Here is a 14,234-nt window from a genome sequence, read left to right as displayed (position 1 = left end):
GAAGTGTAAAACACCAGTAATTCCTCAATCCAGTCACTGTGTCAGAGATTTGAGTTTGGACTCACGGCCATTCCGTCGCGGTACATCGTTCAAGTAGTTTCTATCTGCAGAGTGCTTGTATTTATTATCAATCGTTGTTTTAAAGGAGGTAAGAACTTAATCAGTTTTTATTAAAAATCTTAGTTAATTGTTCTTATCAGCTATATTTATATAGCTGGAAAATAATAAATATTCGTTTTTCAATAAAAATAAATATCTTTGTTAGTATAGAAACTAATTTAAGTATCTGGATAGCAATACTGGTAATATCATAAATGCCTAATATCTTAAACTACGATATGTAATTCTATTTTAAATTATTAAAAATATGTTAGGATAAGTCGATGACGAATAATTTCTTAAATGTACAAAATATGCAATATTAGTGTAAATATTTACAATAGTAAAAAAGTAATTTATTTTTCAATCATTGTTCAATCATGTCAAAACAATTGACCGAGATTTTCGTATTTATACTTCAATGTATGTTTGTTATAATTAATAGAATAGTTAATACCTGATTTAAAAAAATGATATTTTATGTTTGTGGTCCAACAACTATGTTGAACTTTAAAATTAAAATGATGTATGAATTCTATTATGGCCACATTATGATTGATATTATTTGTGTTCTGAAATTTATAGCAACTATTCATAATTTGTTAATAAAAATAATACAATGCACATACAATTGAATGCATTAGATAAATATGTTTTTCAATTTTATACGAAATAACAAAAGTTTGATCTTTAAATAGGTTTGAAACCTTAGACTTGATATAAATATAAATATAGATTCCATTTTAACAATACATAATATATAAATAAGAAGGTAGGAAAAATTAACAGTTGGTCGATCATAAGAGAAAAAAACATACCTTCACGTTATTGATAACGGCATTACTATTTAAATCTGATAACCTTATATAATATTAAACTATTTTATTTATTTATTTCGTACTACAACTTTGTTTATAATTCTAAACAACTGACATTTACTGTGATTATTACTATTATTTGCTGAGTATTCATCCGGTTTTATTTTACATATTATTAAAATTATAAATAATTATATAGTAACTTCGTTTTAAATTTGATTTATGGGCAGTTTATTTCGTATTATTGTAAACCATTAATTTTAAATCGGTCAACATATTTTGTATTTTATAGTTTGCTAATACATGTATTAGTTTATTCTAGTTTTATTATCATTAGATAATCAATAAAAATACACTTTCTGATTTATTTAAATACGGTGACATAAATAATTACAATACAGTATGTTGCGGTAGGTTATAAAATGTATATGCAAAAAAAATAAAAAAATTATAAGAATTTAAAAATTATACTACATACATGCTAAGACGATGCCATAGTAGTTATGACATGTGAAAGCAATAGTTGAATTTGATAGAACGTTTTGCTATGTCGAAACGGTTCGTCTCCATTTTTCGTGTAGATGATTATCTGAGTATTGAGATAAAATATTAAAATATTAGATGAACAATTCGTCAATAATACACGTAATGTTGTTAATTTGTTATGTTAAAACACAATGGTTTATAGGTTAAGTTAATTTGTATAATAAAGTTTTACTTGAATATTTTAAACTTAAAACAAAAATATGGTTATGATGGAGGTAGATAGATAATTAATAGTTGAAATCGCAACGTGTTTTGTATCTCTAATCAAATGTGTTGGGATATTGTGAATATTAATTAAGCAATGTGTAATATTTAATATTATATAGGTTAGGATAGGTATCCAATAAAAACGAGTTACATTTGGGACTTGATATTGACTTTGTAATATAATATAGATACGTTACCTACATTACTACGTACATTAATTGTTGAATGGACATTTTAGGCGTCTTCAGGTCAAGGTAACCATGTGAGAAAACATAATAGTGAGTTAGATTCCGAAATTCCAATCATATTAGTTATCATATAAGAGCTAAGCCCAATACAGTTTTAATTATTTTATGATACATGATAATCATTGTATTTGTATATTATGTACAATATTTTATTTCGTTCAACTTACGTTTAATAAAATTATTTAGATTATTATAATTATACCACATATATAACTTTCCAAAATAATACCAATATACCTGTATTTATGCAAATAAATCTAGCCAATTTATAAATATTACGTTATTTAGGTATTAATATTCATTTTAATAATTTTCAACAGGATGTATTGTTAATAATATATTAATACGAAATGCATTAGCTAAGCTACATATCTGTAACATATTATTTAATATGTATATTTAAGTATTAACGCTCTAATAAATTGTAATGATTTAAATAAAAACAAAAACTTTTTTTTTTAATTTATTATTTTAGCTACCTGAATCTCAAACATATAACTTTATAATTATCAGTTAAAATTTTTGTTGTTGCAGTAATTGAATTTAAAATTCCACAAAATGGCTCTCGATTTACATCGTAAGTATATCGAGAAAAAGCAAGACAGTGCACCCTTAGTGCCTATCAAAGATATTATAAATTCTAAATACTATTTGGATCCTCTGGAGCTTTTGGGTGAGCGGAGCTTTAACGAACCTCGAGAAGTTGACGCGTCTGAAATCGGAAGTCCAATACAAGAGTTTTTCCGGGATGCAGTTGTATTTATAACCGGTGGTACTGGTTTTATGGGCAAAGTTCTAGTGGAAAAACTTCTTAGAACATGTCCTCACATTAAACATATTTATTTGCTGATCCGATCTAAAAAGGGGAAAAACGTCGATGAACGATTGGAAGATATATTTGAAGACAGGGTAAATATAAATATTTATTAATGTATACTTTTATTTTTTATGAACGTTATTTAAATTTGATTTGTTTAAAATACTGAAATATTAAGCTCTTCTTCAACTGTGTCTTTAAACTTAAAATTAAAAAAAAATTATTTATTGTTTCCTAGGTTGGGAAAATAAATGTTTATATTATATATAGGACATAGGTAGAGTATATGCATTGCCGTGCCTGTAATTTGGTCCTACGTTATTCGTTGGAAGGGGTGAAACAAATAAAGTTTATCTACTCTAAAGACTTAAAAAACTATATGTATTACGTATATTTAATGTAAAATAACGTTTAAAAATATTCTTTATATTTTATTCTATTTTTTCCTACATTTAATATAAATAATATACCTATGCTATATCTCTAATATTTTTTTTGGGGAATTTATAAATAATTATTAGTCAAATACACGTTTAATTTATATTGCATTACATAAACTATTTATAATATCTAATTACCTGGGTACTTACTTATCGAGGTGAGCAGTATATGTGACCCCCAAAAGCATAGTTTGAGCACTATTTTGTATATATAATTGAATTTAATGTATTAATCTAAACTATATGAAACAATAGACAATATGTCTATTGTTTAAATATCTTTTTAATTCATCCAGATAACTTAGTATGATTTAATTTTTCTTATATAATATTATTATCCCAGTATTTCACTGCTTATAAGATGTTTTGAAATTTATATATTTTTGTAGTACAACGATTTTTATGGGTTTATATTTTTGATTTTATGCTATAAATTGTTTTCATCAAGTCTGCAGAGTAGTAAATATTTGTGTATATGTGTTTGTGACATTTACAAACGTATACCTAGCATACAAATATTATAAGTATACTTGTAATATGCGTACAGTGCATAATTTGAAAACTATGTACATTGTACATCCTAATTTTGCATTGAACAAGTACCTACTTGACTTTTATTTTATGTTTTATACTTTTATAGGAAATTTTAAATTTTATTAATATTGTTATTTTAAATATCTGTTATAACTGGTATAGTCAACATTGAGATTAATCAACATTTCATAACACACCGTGTGCATGAGTGTGCATACTATAAGTTGTCTGATCGAGTTTATTGAATTACATCACAATATTAGCGAGAGACGCTCTCTCGACGTCCTTGAATTTCTTTGGTGTTCGGTGGTAATGTTTACACTTAAATACACTTTCTATTTCATAAAAACTAATTTTAGGTCAGTCATCAGTAGACTTTAAAACAGTATGGTACGAAATCATTTTTTTTAAATATTTACTAATGTCAAGCTTTAAATTATTGATTATAATATTATGACATATTATATTTTGAACGAATACAGAAAAATCCTAGGACTGTCCGTATAATGTATCTATTAAATTTGTGTTTAATTTACGAGTATAATCGTACCTATACGGCGTTTACTGTATCACATGATATTTTTGATAATTTTAGTATCCGAAAATATAAAATCTGAAAAAACAATAAACGTTGATTATTGTATGATAATATTAACTATACGGCATACCTATTATGTAAAATATTTTAATAATATTGGTTAATAGGTTGTACGTAAATTTATTTATAATAGGCAATACTTTGTTATATTATATTAATTTATAATTAATAGCTAACAAGTTAATATTAATAGCAGACCTTTGAATAAACTGATGTCTTTAATGATTTCTGTTTAGTAATATACTTGTACACATTAGGTAAATGAATACGGAAGTACTACGTTTGATATTTTTAAATTCCAAGGATTATCCAAATAATTACAATTTAGGCATATTATACACAATATACTTATCTAACCATTTTACATACTTCAATTGAATTATTTTAGTGATTATGTTTTACTGTTGTATGTAGTATTATAAGACTGATAATTGTGTTAAATAAAATAAATTAATTTTGGCCCGAAAAACATTGTTACAAAATTTTTTTAAGCAAACAGAAAAATTAAATTTAATCGTAAATTTTAGAAAATTGTACAACTATAAATTGTTCAATGTTGGATACTAATTAATATGCATTTATGTCCAATTTATGGTTTTTTTTGATATTTGACAAATTTACTCACAACCACGTTTTAGTATTGAAATTAAATTATCTACCTAATGATGTCTGGGAGTCCTAAGATTTTAAATTACATTTTAAATATCTACATAAGCATTTATAAATGTATCGACAATAATTCTTCGAAATAATTGACATCTATGATTAAGTTAAGCGTTTTAACGGTGAAATGTGTTTTTCCTGTCAATATTATTGAAAATATATTAATAATACTCAAACAGTTTCTTGTAATGTATTAGTATAATTTATATTTTGTAATTTAAGTAAGTAACTTCTAAAATTTTAAATTATTAAAAGAACGACGAATTAAAATACATATTAACAAGCATCTTTTTTTAAATTTAAGTCACATTAAAATTAAAAAAAAAAATAATGCAACTGGTTCGATGTAGATTTTAGATTCCAAGTTAAGTGAATTATAACAATATAATATGTTAGTTTATTTTTTTATTGTTGACTTCAAGTTTATGGTATGAGCTCCAAAAGTTTAAAGTAATAATCATTTAATCGATTGAAAATTAAACTTATGGTTAGTACCTATTTTAGAGTTATCATTTTCCCTCATATTCACTAACTTTATTAGAGATAAATAGTTAAGATAGACGTACAAAAAAATTATTCACACGATTTTGAGGAAGTTTCAGCGATGAACAATAAGAAAAATTTATTATTCTGAACATAGTTTTACAAATTCGATGATTTATCATTAGGTACTTTTAAATGTAGAATAAATTTATTCATATTATCACCAGAATCATCTATACGCAATAGTACAAATGTGGATTTTACGTAAAAAAAATTGTAAAAGTTGTTAGGAAAATTGAAAAATTCGGGAAAAACTCAGTGCGTTTTTGATTGGATTTTTGTTTGAATTTATGATTATATGCATGATATAACGTTTTCGGAGCTAAATATAAAATATAAAAATTATAGGCAAAATGATGTTTGCCGGGTCAATTTGTTAAATATTAATTTATTTTTTATTTATTCTTAATTTATAAATGTTCCTACAAATTCAAAGTATTTTCAGATTTTCTTATTTTATTTAATTACCATATAGGCAAATGCATATTTATTAATTGTAAGTAGTGTATATTTTTAATAATTCAAGATATTTTTAATTTTAATTTAGTTATCATAAATAAATTATAATAACTTAGGATAAACGCGGAATTAAACTGTAAACTTATTTTAGTATTATGTTTTATCTTTTGTATGTAGTAAGTTATATTGTATTATACTCAGATACTAAAAAAATATTCACAGACTTGTAAGACAGGAAATAAAATTAACTAGAAATAAGAAAAAGTTGTAGCGAAACAAGATTATAAACTAAAACATATCGTCCATGAAAATATGAAATATGTATGGAGTATGTTGTACGTTAAAATAGAAAAATTAAAGTGATTTAAAAAATACCTATGTATGTATATATTTGTTTATCGTTAGGTTAGACAAAATATTGAATGATTTTCACCGTGAAAAGTCCGAATACTATTTATAATATATATATAATATATATATTTCACAATAATAGCTATTACACTATTATATTAGTAGGTACCCGTGTTAAAATTTAATATAAACTATGAAATCACTTAAATTCGTAAAATGATGAGAGAAGCTTTTAAAATACTGAACATTAATTTGAACTATTCTTATTACGTAAAGGGTATTATTGAGTGGATATTAACTCCTTTGAACTAAAAATAATAATAATTATAATGTAAATTGTCAATTACGTATTAAGTAACATAAATACCCTTCGGGGGAGATTGTATATATTCATTAAATACTTAAAATACTGGTGGGCGCTACCTTTTCGGTGATATAATTATATTATAAAAATAAAATATTATAATTATATTATAAAAATATAATATAATACATGTTATGATAGAGGTTAGTATGTCATCATACATTTTGAATAAGGCGAGTCCTGAATGTAATATAATTTTCTGTTAAGTTATTGGTAGCAATTAATTTTAAATTACTGAAAATTTGTGTGACTGAAAACCAAAATATTTATAATTTTGTGTTAAAATCACAGATTGTACAGATACTAAATTATAAGCAGTATTATTAGACCAGAAAATTAATTTTATTTTCACTTTTTTACAAAGTACACTTTATATAAATGTAGAATTATACATAGTATACTTACACCTACAATCCACATAGATATAATATTTTATTCGATATTTTTTTTAATTAATAGTCATTTAAGTAAAAACGTATATAGTATAGTCCAACTTTATTAATAGTTAATAGATATGGTATTGATTACCATTCATATTTGACCAATGCGCATTTCGTGTCCTAAATAACATCGTTAATTATATAAAAACATGTGGTATAACTAAGGCACAAGAAATTTAACTTGGTATTATTTTTATTAAAATTTACTTCTGTATAATATATGGAAGCTACATTTAAATTTGAAATAACCTTACCTAATGTAAATATAGGTATAGAGTTAATTTAATTGGGGTTTGTTGAATAAACATGAATAAATAATTTAATATTTGCATAATACTATTACTGATGCATATATTAGACTAATTACTTCACAGTTATGACTCCAATATCATAATTATTAGAACCTAATTAATGTATTTTAATAACTCCTCCTTATACAATAAACATTTGTTGAATCAGAAAAGTCTTTAATAAGTAAAGAAAAGAAAAAAAAATACATTATTTTTTTAATAAAAATATTAAAGTACGTAAATAATTTTAATAAATAAACACTTCAACAAATATGAACAAGTTTTAGTTTTTTTTTTTTTTTAGTTTTTGCTATAGTTTGGACGATGTATGGATTAAATTTGAATAACATTGTTGAGATGACTTAGTAGGTAATAACAATTTTAAACTGTATTCCAAATAAACTGAAAGAAAACGTGGAATATTAAAAATGTTTTCCTTAATCTAAACATAATAGACATCATTATAATACATAGTATTATATTGCTTAATAAAAATAATTTTAGAATACCTATTCTTAGTTTTTATGGTTATTTTTTTGTAATATATAATAAAACATAATAGGCTTAGGTTACTTTCTAATTATTATATTTATAATGTTTAGGTGAAATCACTAAACTACATAGGCTTATTAAAGGCATAATAACCTCATAAATAAAAAAGATGAAAAAATATAGAAAAAATAAATAAATCAGATGTCTGCGCCTTTTTGTATCTAAAATATTTTACATTTACATTATGTTATATTTATAGTAAATAAATCGCGATAATAATTATCTATTAAACTGTATAAAAATTATAATGTTTCAGCTTTTTAAAAGATTAAAACATGAAGTACCCAAGTATTATCATAAAGTTTCTGGAGTAGCTGGTGACTGTAGTTTGCCAGGTTTAGGATTAAGTGTCAGCAGTCGAAATACATTGATTAACGAAGTGAACATCATTTTCCATGGAGCAGCTACTGTGCGTTTTGATGAACATATTCGTGTAGCTATGAACATAAATGTTTCTGGAACAAGAGAATTACTAAATTTGGCCAGAAAAATAACCAACTTAAAGGTAAAAGTGTTTTTAAATTTGTATGTTTTATATAAATATATTTTGTTAGTCTTTATTTTTAAAAACGTGAGATTAAACTTTATACATCTTTATACTTGTACACTTGACCAATATACTGTATTTCTGTATCTATATTTTACAGATTTTCACAATATTAAGGATTTAAGTTTTGATAAAGAATTATGTATCGTATATTGAAATATTTTTCTATAAAGTAGCGTTACCTTAAACTATAAGGGTTGGCACAGTTATAATAAGGATATGGAATAATTATACATATATATTTTTTAAAATTAAACCTTGCTTCATTAAAATGTAGTATGAATAATTTGTAAAAAACTATCTTTGAAATTGATTCAAAGATAAGTAAAAAATGTAATTATTATAATTCAAAGGCATCTTCATCTAAGTATTTAGTTCTAAAATAAAAATTAAGTTTTTATAGTTTAAACAATTTTAATTTAAAATACATTTATTGTTATGTATTGACATTTCTTCATAAAATCATAACTTACGCAATTTAGATACAATAGGTCAAGATATTAAAGTTGGGAAACATTGTAGTATTATGACTTAGCACGTGACTATACATATAATGTCTTTAGATTATAATTTGAAAGTAAAAAAATATTCTCTCATACACACTATTGTGTTATGAAAAATTGATGGTTAATAAAATGGAGGTTCTTAAGTTTCCCTTGTTTTCAAACTTTGATTACAATTCTTATTTCATTAGGTCATGGCACACGTTTCCACGGCGTACTCAAACTGTAATCGATTGCATGTCGAAGAAAAATTTTACGATCCTATTGCTGACTATGAAGATATTTTAAAATTGATTTCTTCTAAAGACGATCAAACGCTTCAAGATATGACTAAAGAGTAAGGTTATCAGTTTTTTTTTTAAACGGATATAAATTTAATAATAACAACAATTTTAAGAATCATTGGTGATTTACCAAATACTTACGCATTTACCAAATCCTTGGCAGAAGACGTCATTCGAAGAGAAGCACAAGATCTTCCAATATTAGTGTTCCGTCCCACCGTTGGTATGTACATTCGATTAACAAATTTACAATAGTGTATACATATTTGATATTATAATAAATAAGGGATTGAAATTGGTATATGATTCATAAAATGAAATTCATAGATGATTTTTTTTTTATAAAAATTATAAATAACATAAATGTTGTAGATTTATAATTGATATATTATTTTTACAGTTATTGCTACTTACCGAGAACCAGTAAGGGGTTGGATAGATAATGTTTATGGTCCTACAGGACTTATAGTTGGAGCTGGTACAGGAGTTCTTCATACCTACTTTGGCGATTCTAATATGGTTACTGATATGATTCCAGTTGACATGGTTGTTAACGCTCTTATATGTTCAACCAAAGAAACTGCAACAAATGAGTAAATTAATTTAAAATATACTTTTTATATCATACACGTATTTACATTTAAGTTTTAGAGTAATACATTTATTGGTCATTGGTGTTACTGTTCTAAAAGAGGTTTTATAAAATTCCATATATGTGACTCTCAGACTCTGTTTAAAAGGAGTGTTAAAGTTGCAATTATAGGGTTTAAATCATGTTTAAAAATGTTACTTTTATTTGGTAACTTTTTGAAGTTCTTTTTTTACTATATGTTTACGAAGAAAGTAATAGCATTTATCAATTACCTATTTTATACTAAATTGATTTTGGTAATTTTATAATAATTTGAAAGCTAACGATTCTCAGAGATTTGGAATTAGTATTAATTATTTCAATAATGTAAAGGCATAGGCATAGTTTTTGATAATAAGATATTCTAATTTTAGCTTTAATGCTATACCAACAATATATTAGTTAGTAATGATCTTTCAATACATTATATTTGAATTTCATTTACAGAAAAGCTGAAGAAATACCGATATACACATGCTCAAGTGCAGGGCAAAAACCTATAAGGTGGATAGATTTTATTGAGATGAACAGACGTCATGGAATTTACTGGCCCACGATCCGGGCAATCTGGTACTACTCATTTATGGCCACCAACAATCCATACTTTTATGCGCTTTTAAACTTTTGTTTCCACATCATTCCTGGATATTTACTGGACACGTTAGCTGTAATTGTTGGACAAAAACCAATGTAAGTGATGTATTAGAAAAAAGTAAAATCTGTTATATTATTTTGGTTTAAACATACATTTTTGTTATGATAAATTTGAAATATCAAACCAGATCTTTATATAAATATTATATTGTAACAATTACAATTGTATTTTATTCCGTATAGACTGATGAAAATCTATAAAAAGATCGATAAAGTACGTGATATATTAGCTTATTTCTCTGACAAAGAATGGACGTTCACTAATGATCGAATACTGGCGTTGTGGGATACTCTTGATAGTCAAGATAAAGATATATTTAATTTTGACATAAACCAGTTATCATGGGAATACTTTAGTCAGGCCCATTGTCTTGGCTTAAGAGTTTACCTCGTAAAAGATGATATACATACATTGCCTGCGGCAAGGAAAAAATGGGAAAAGTAAGTTATACAATTGAGATAGCGTCACTATATGACAATAAAATATGTGTTGATAAATCGTGCGTGAATTCATTTTATTTTTAAAATCAGCTCATATTTTGAATTTAAAAATCAGAAGAAACATAATATCTTTCTAAATATTTTTATATTTACATAAACATTGAATATAAAACTTTTTTTATTATTATATAATAAATGAAATGTAATAATCATTAAGAGTTTAATAAGCAGGAGTGAATTTTATGCGGATTCGTTGACACTTTCATCTTATATTTATTTAATATTTATATTACAGTTATTTTAATATTCAATGTTTATATTATAATGTTTTATTAAAAATTGTATGATATATAATTTTGAAATAACGTTGAGCATTTTCCATTAAATGCCTAATCGGGAAATACCTAATTATGTTTTGGTTTTAAATATTGAGCGGAACGATGAATGTATTGATTTTACAATTATTTGTGTCCTAAATTACATTTTTTTATTTATTTTGTATTTTTTGTTGGACTTCAAGACAATTTTATAGCAAAAAAAAAACGATTTAATTTTCAATAGTTAATCCTTAAAAAAGTAAAAATGCCTGGTTTTTTGAATTCAATAATTTATTTATTTGATTTATTTATCTATTATATTGACCTACTGTATGTCGTGTTACTCTCTGAATCTACTATACAGGAGAGCGGTTACCTGTTTGTCTGGTTTTTAATAATTTGAAACCATTGAATACCACTATATTATAGATGGATGAATGTCTTAATGAATTTTTTATTTTTTTTTTATACCTGCTTCATATTTTTATTTTTTGTTTCTGTCTTAAAAAAAAAAAAAAAAAACTATTACAGATTTTGTTTTAAAATATCGCATATTGACTACCACTGTAGTACTAGGGTTTATAAAATTATGGAAGTGTTATTTATGATTATTATATTATAAAATATTATATTGTTATTTATTATAATTTGAATATTTGACACAATATTAATAAAAAGGACGATTACAAACCGATATTTTTAAAATATTTCTAAACACATAATTTTCTTATTGATATTATTCTTGATTTCTGAATAATAAATTACATTGCCATTCATTGGCCAAAGATTATTGTCATATTATTAAATTGTCTTATTGTTTTCAGATTATACATTGCGCACATTGGTTTATTAGTATTTATATACGCCTTCTTGCTGTACTGTGCATGGACTTTTACTTCTCTGTTTCTCAAATTGACTGGTTTCATGTAAAGAAACTCTTGCAGATTACAACATGACTGATTATAATTGGACTTGTTACCAACATTTACCTATTGAAAGTATTTGTAATTATAAAAATATGTACAAGTGTTTTATGTTGTTTTTGAGAAAGGTATTTTCTCGAATACAATTCCTAATTTTTTATTCTTATTGTTGGATATTTCAACAATATTGAGCTCTATATACCTACATGCCTATATTATTACTTATTAATAATATTAGGTACTTACGTTTATGACCCGATTAACCCGTTAGTTGTGACAACAAAATATTCTTAGAATAATTAACGTATGGAATTCTGTTTCTTAAAAAGTTGCTGTTTCACTTAAATATTGGTAGTCATATTCTTTAATTGTATACAATTATGATAAAATCTATTTTGAGTTTGTTTATTTTTAATTTTGTAATAGTTTAGAATAAAATATTTAATTATATTTATATAATAATTATTCTAAAATATTAGGTATATTTTATGTATATCTAATTCCTGCTTTTAAACACGTATAATATTATATATATATAATATATATTTCTTAATTAATATTATTGCGATATATTATGTTATTATTATTTTTTTTAAGTTATATTATATCAAAGCATAACCATTATGTCAACATCATAATATGATGTCTACTATGTTTAAACCTCGGTAGATAAGCTGTGTCGTAGAAACTTATAAGCTATATTATTTCGATAAACAATTTTTAGAAGTATAATATTGTTAAGTTTCTTATAAAATGTATATTAATAACTATTAATTGAGTTATGCGCATTTATGATTTTAATTTATTGATAGTTAATCTTATTATACATTCACACATAAATTATATACTTATAGTCCAATGATCTAAACATAATATGAATACTAAACGTATGTAAAGTTATATTTAAAAGTTTAGTTTCGTAAATTGAACTATAATATATACATTGTAACAATGTAATTCTTCGAAATATTTTGTATTTTTATCAGGTTATTTCGTGTTTTGTTATATAATTGTGTAACCTTGTGAAAATGATATGTTTATTTTTTATTTTACAGTTTTTTTTTTAAAACTGTTTATATTGTTTATTGTATATTGTATATTGTTAATTATGTATATTGTCTAAGAATATACGTATTGTACCTATCTAACTTTGAGTCTAATGACATTTTTTAGATTTAAAAAAAAAAATGTTTTATTATTAAGCATTGGAGGTTGTCTTTGGTATTATTGAGTGAGATATTTGGGGATAAAAAATAGAAAATTCCCAGTATTTATAATTTATAAAACAAACTAACAAAAACAATGTGAAAATGGGAATGGTTAGTATTTATAGAAAAACAATTTTTGATATATTCGACTTGTTTTTAGATTTTGAAAAGAGTAGGTAGGTAATGTATGCATTGATTTTACGATGATGTGTATTTTTATTGTGTCGGCTATCACTTTTGAAACAATAAAATACTTTGGTTTTTCACTTTAATATTTTTTTTCGTAATAAAGTAAATTTAATTGGTATATATTTGTTGGAAGTGGATTAAAAGTAAAAAATTAAATTGTAATGTATTTTATATACTTTACTATAAAACTATATATTAATTATTTTCCATTAGAATATTTAAGGTAAAATCGAATGTAGAACGTTAGAACTAATCTATTGGATTGTTTTATAGTATATTATTTTGTTATAATTATGTTTATAATATCATCTGTAGGACAATAATAACCAACTATTTTCTACAAAAATTCTTTGTTGGATTAAAATACAACTTCACACGCGTGTTCTGTAATATCATAGAGGTTCAATGATAAATTTAATTATATAATTTAAATATTTTATAACATTTTTTGATTATAATTATTATTTATTATGTATGTAACTATCTATAGACTTTATAGACATTTGCGGTAAAAAAATACAATATGTATTCTAGAATCTCACAATTATTTCACCTCATATTATTATTT

At 23.9% G+C, this 14,234-nt stretch overlaps 1 protein-coding gene across 1 annotated transcript; it reads left to right on the top strand.

Annotated features, from left to right (window-relative positions):
* On the top strand, positions 1–13,418 carry LOC114127636 (fatty acyl-CoA reductase wat-like). Its single transcript, XM_050198635.1, has 9 exons — positions 1–148; positions 2,453–2,827; positions 8,226–8,474; positions 9,211–9,356; positions 9,417–9,526; positions 9,704–9,896; positions 10,382–10,624; positions 10,772–11,029; positions 12,171–13,418. Exons 2-9 carry the CDS (start codon positions 2,477–2,479, stop codon positions 12,274–12,276), a joined length of 1,656 nt encoding a protein of 551 aa, XP_050054592.1. The 5' UTR covers positions 1–148; positions 2,453–2,476; the 3' UTR covers positions 12,277–13,418.
* Positions 13,419–14,234: the final 816 nt, after the last annotated feature.

This window comes from Aphis gossypii, chromosome 1, assembly GCF_020184175.1.
Source record: "Aphis gossypii isolate Hap1 chromosome 1, ASM2018417v2, whole genome shotgun sequence".
Lineage (NCBI taxonomy): Eukaryota > Metazoa > Arthropoda > Insecta > Hemiptera > Aphididae > Aphis > Aphis gossypii.
The sequence above is the reverse complement of the archived record's forward strand: the minus strand, read 5'-3'. Positions and strand labels throughout refer to the sequence as shown.

Bases quoted from the DNA above. Each gene is read 5' to 3' on its own strand.
- LOC114127636 (XM_050198635.1), top strand. From the start codon at position 2,477: ATGGCTCTCGATTTACATCGTAAGTATATCGAGAAAAAGCAAGACAGT. The intron at 10,625-10,771 runs GTAAGTGATGTA...TATTCCGTATAG, and splicing joins ATTGTTGGACAAAAACCAAT to ACTGATGAAAATCTATAAAA. The intron at 11,030-12,170 runs GTAAGTTATACA...TATTGTTTTCAG, and splicing joins GCAAGGAAAAAATGGGAAAA to ATTATACATTGCGCACATTG.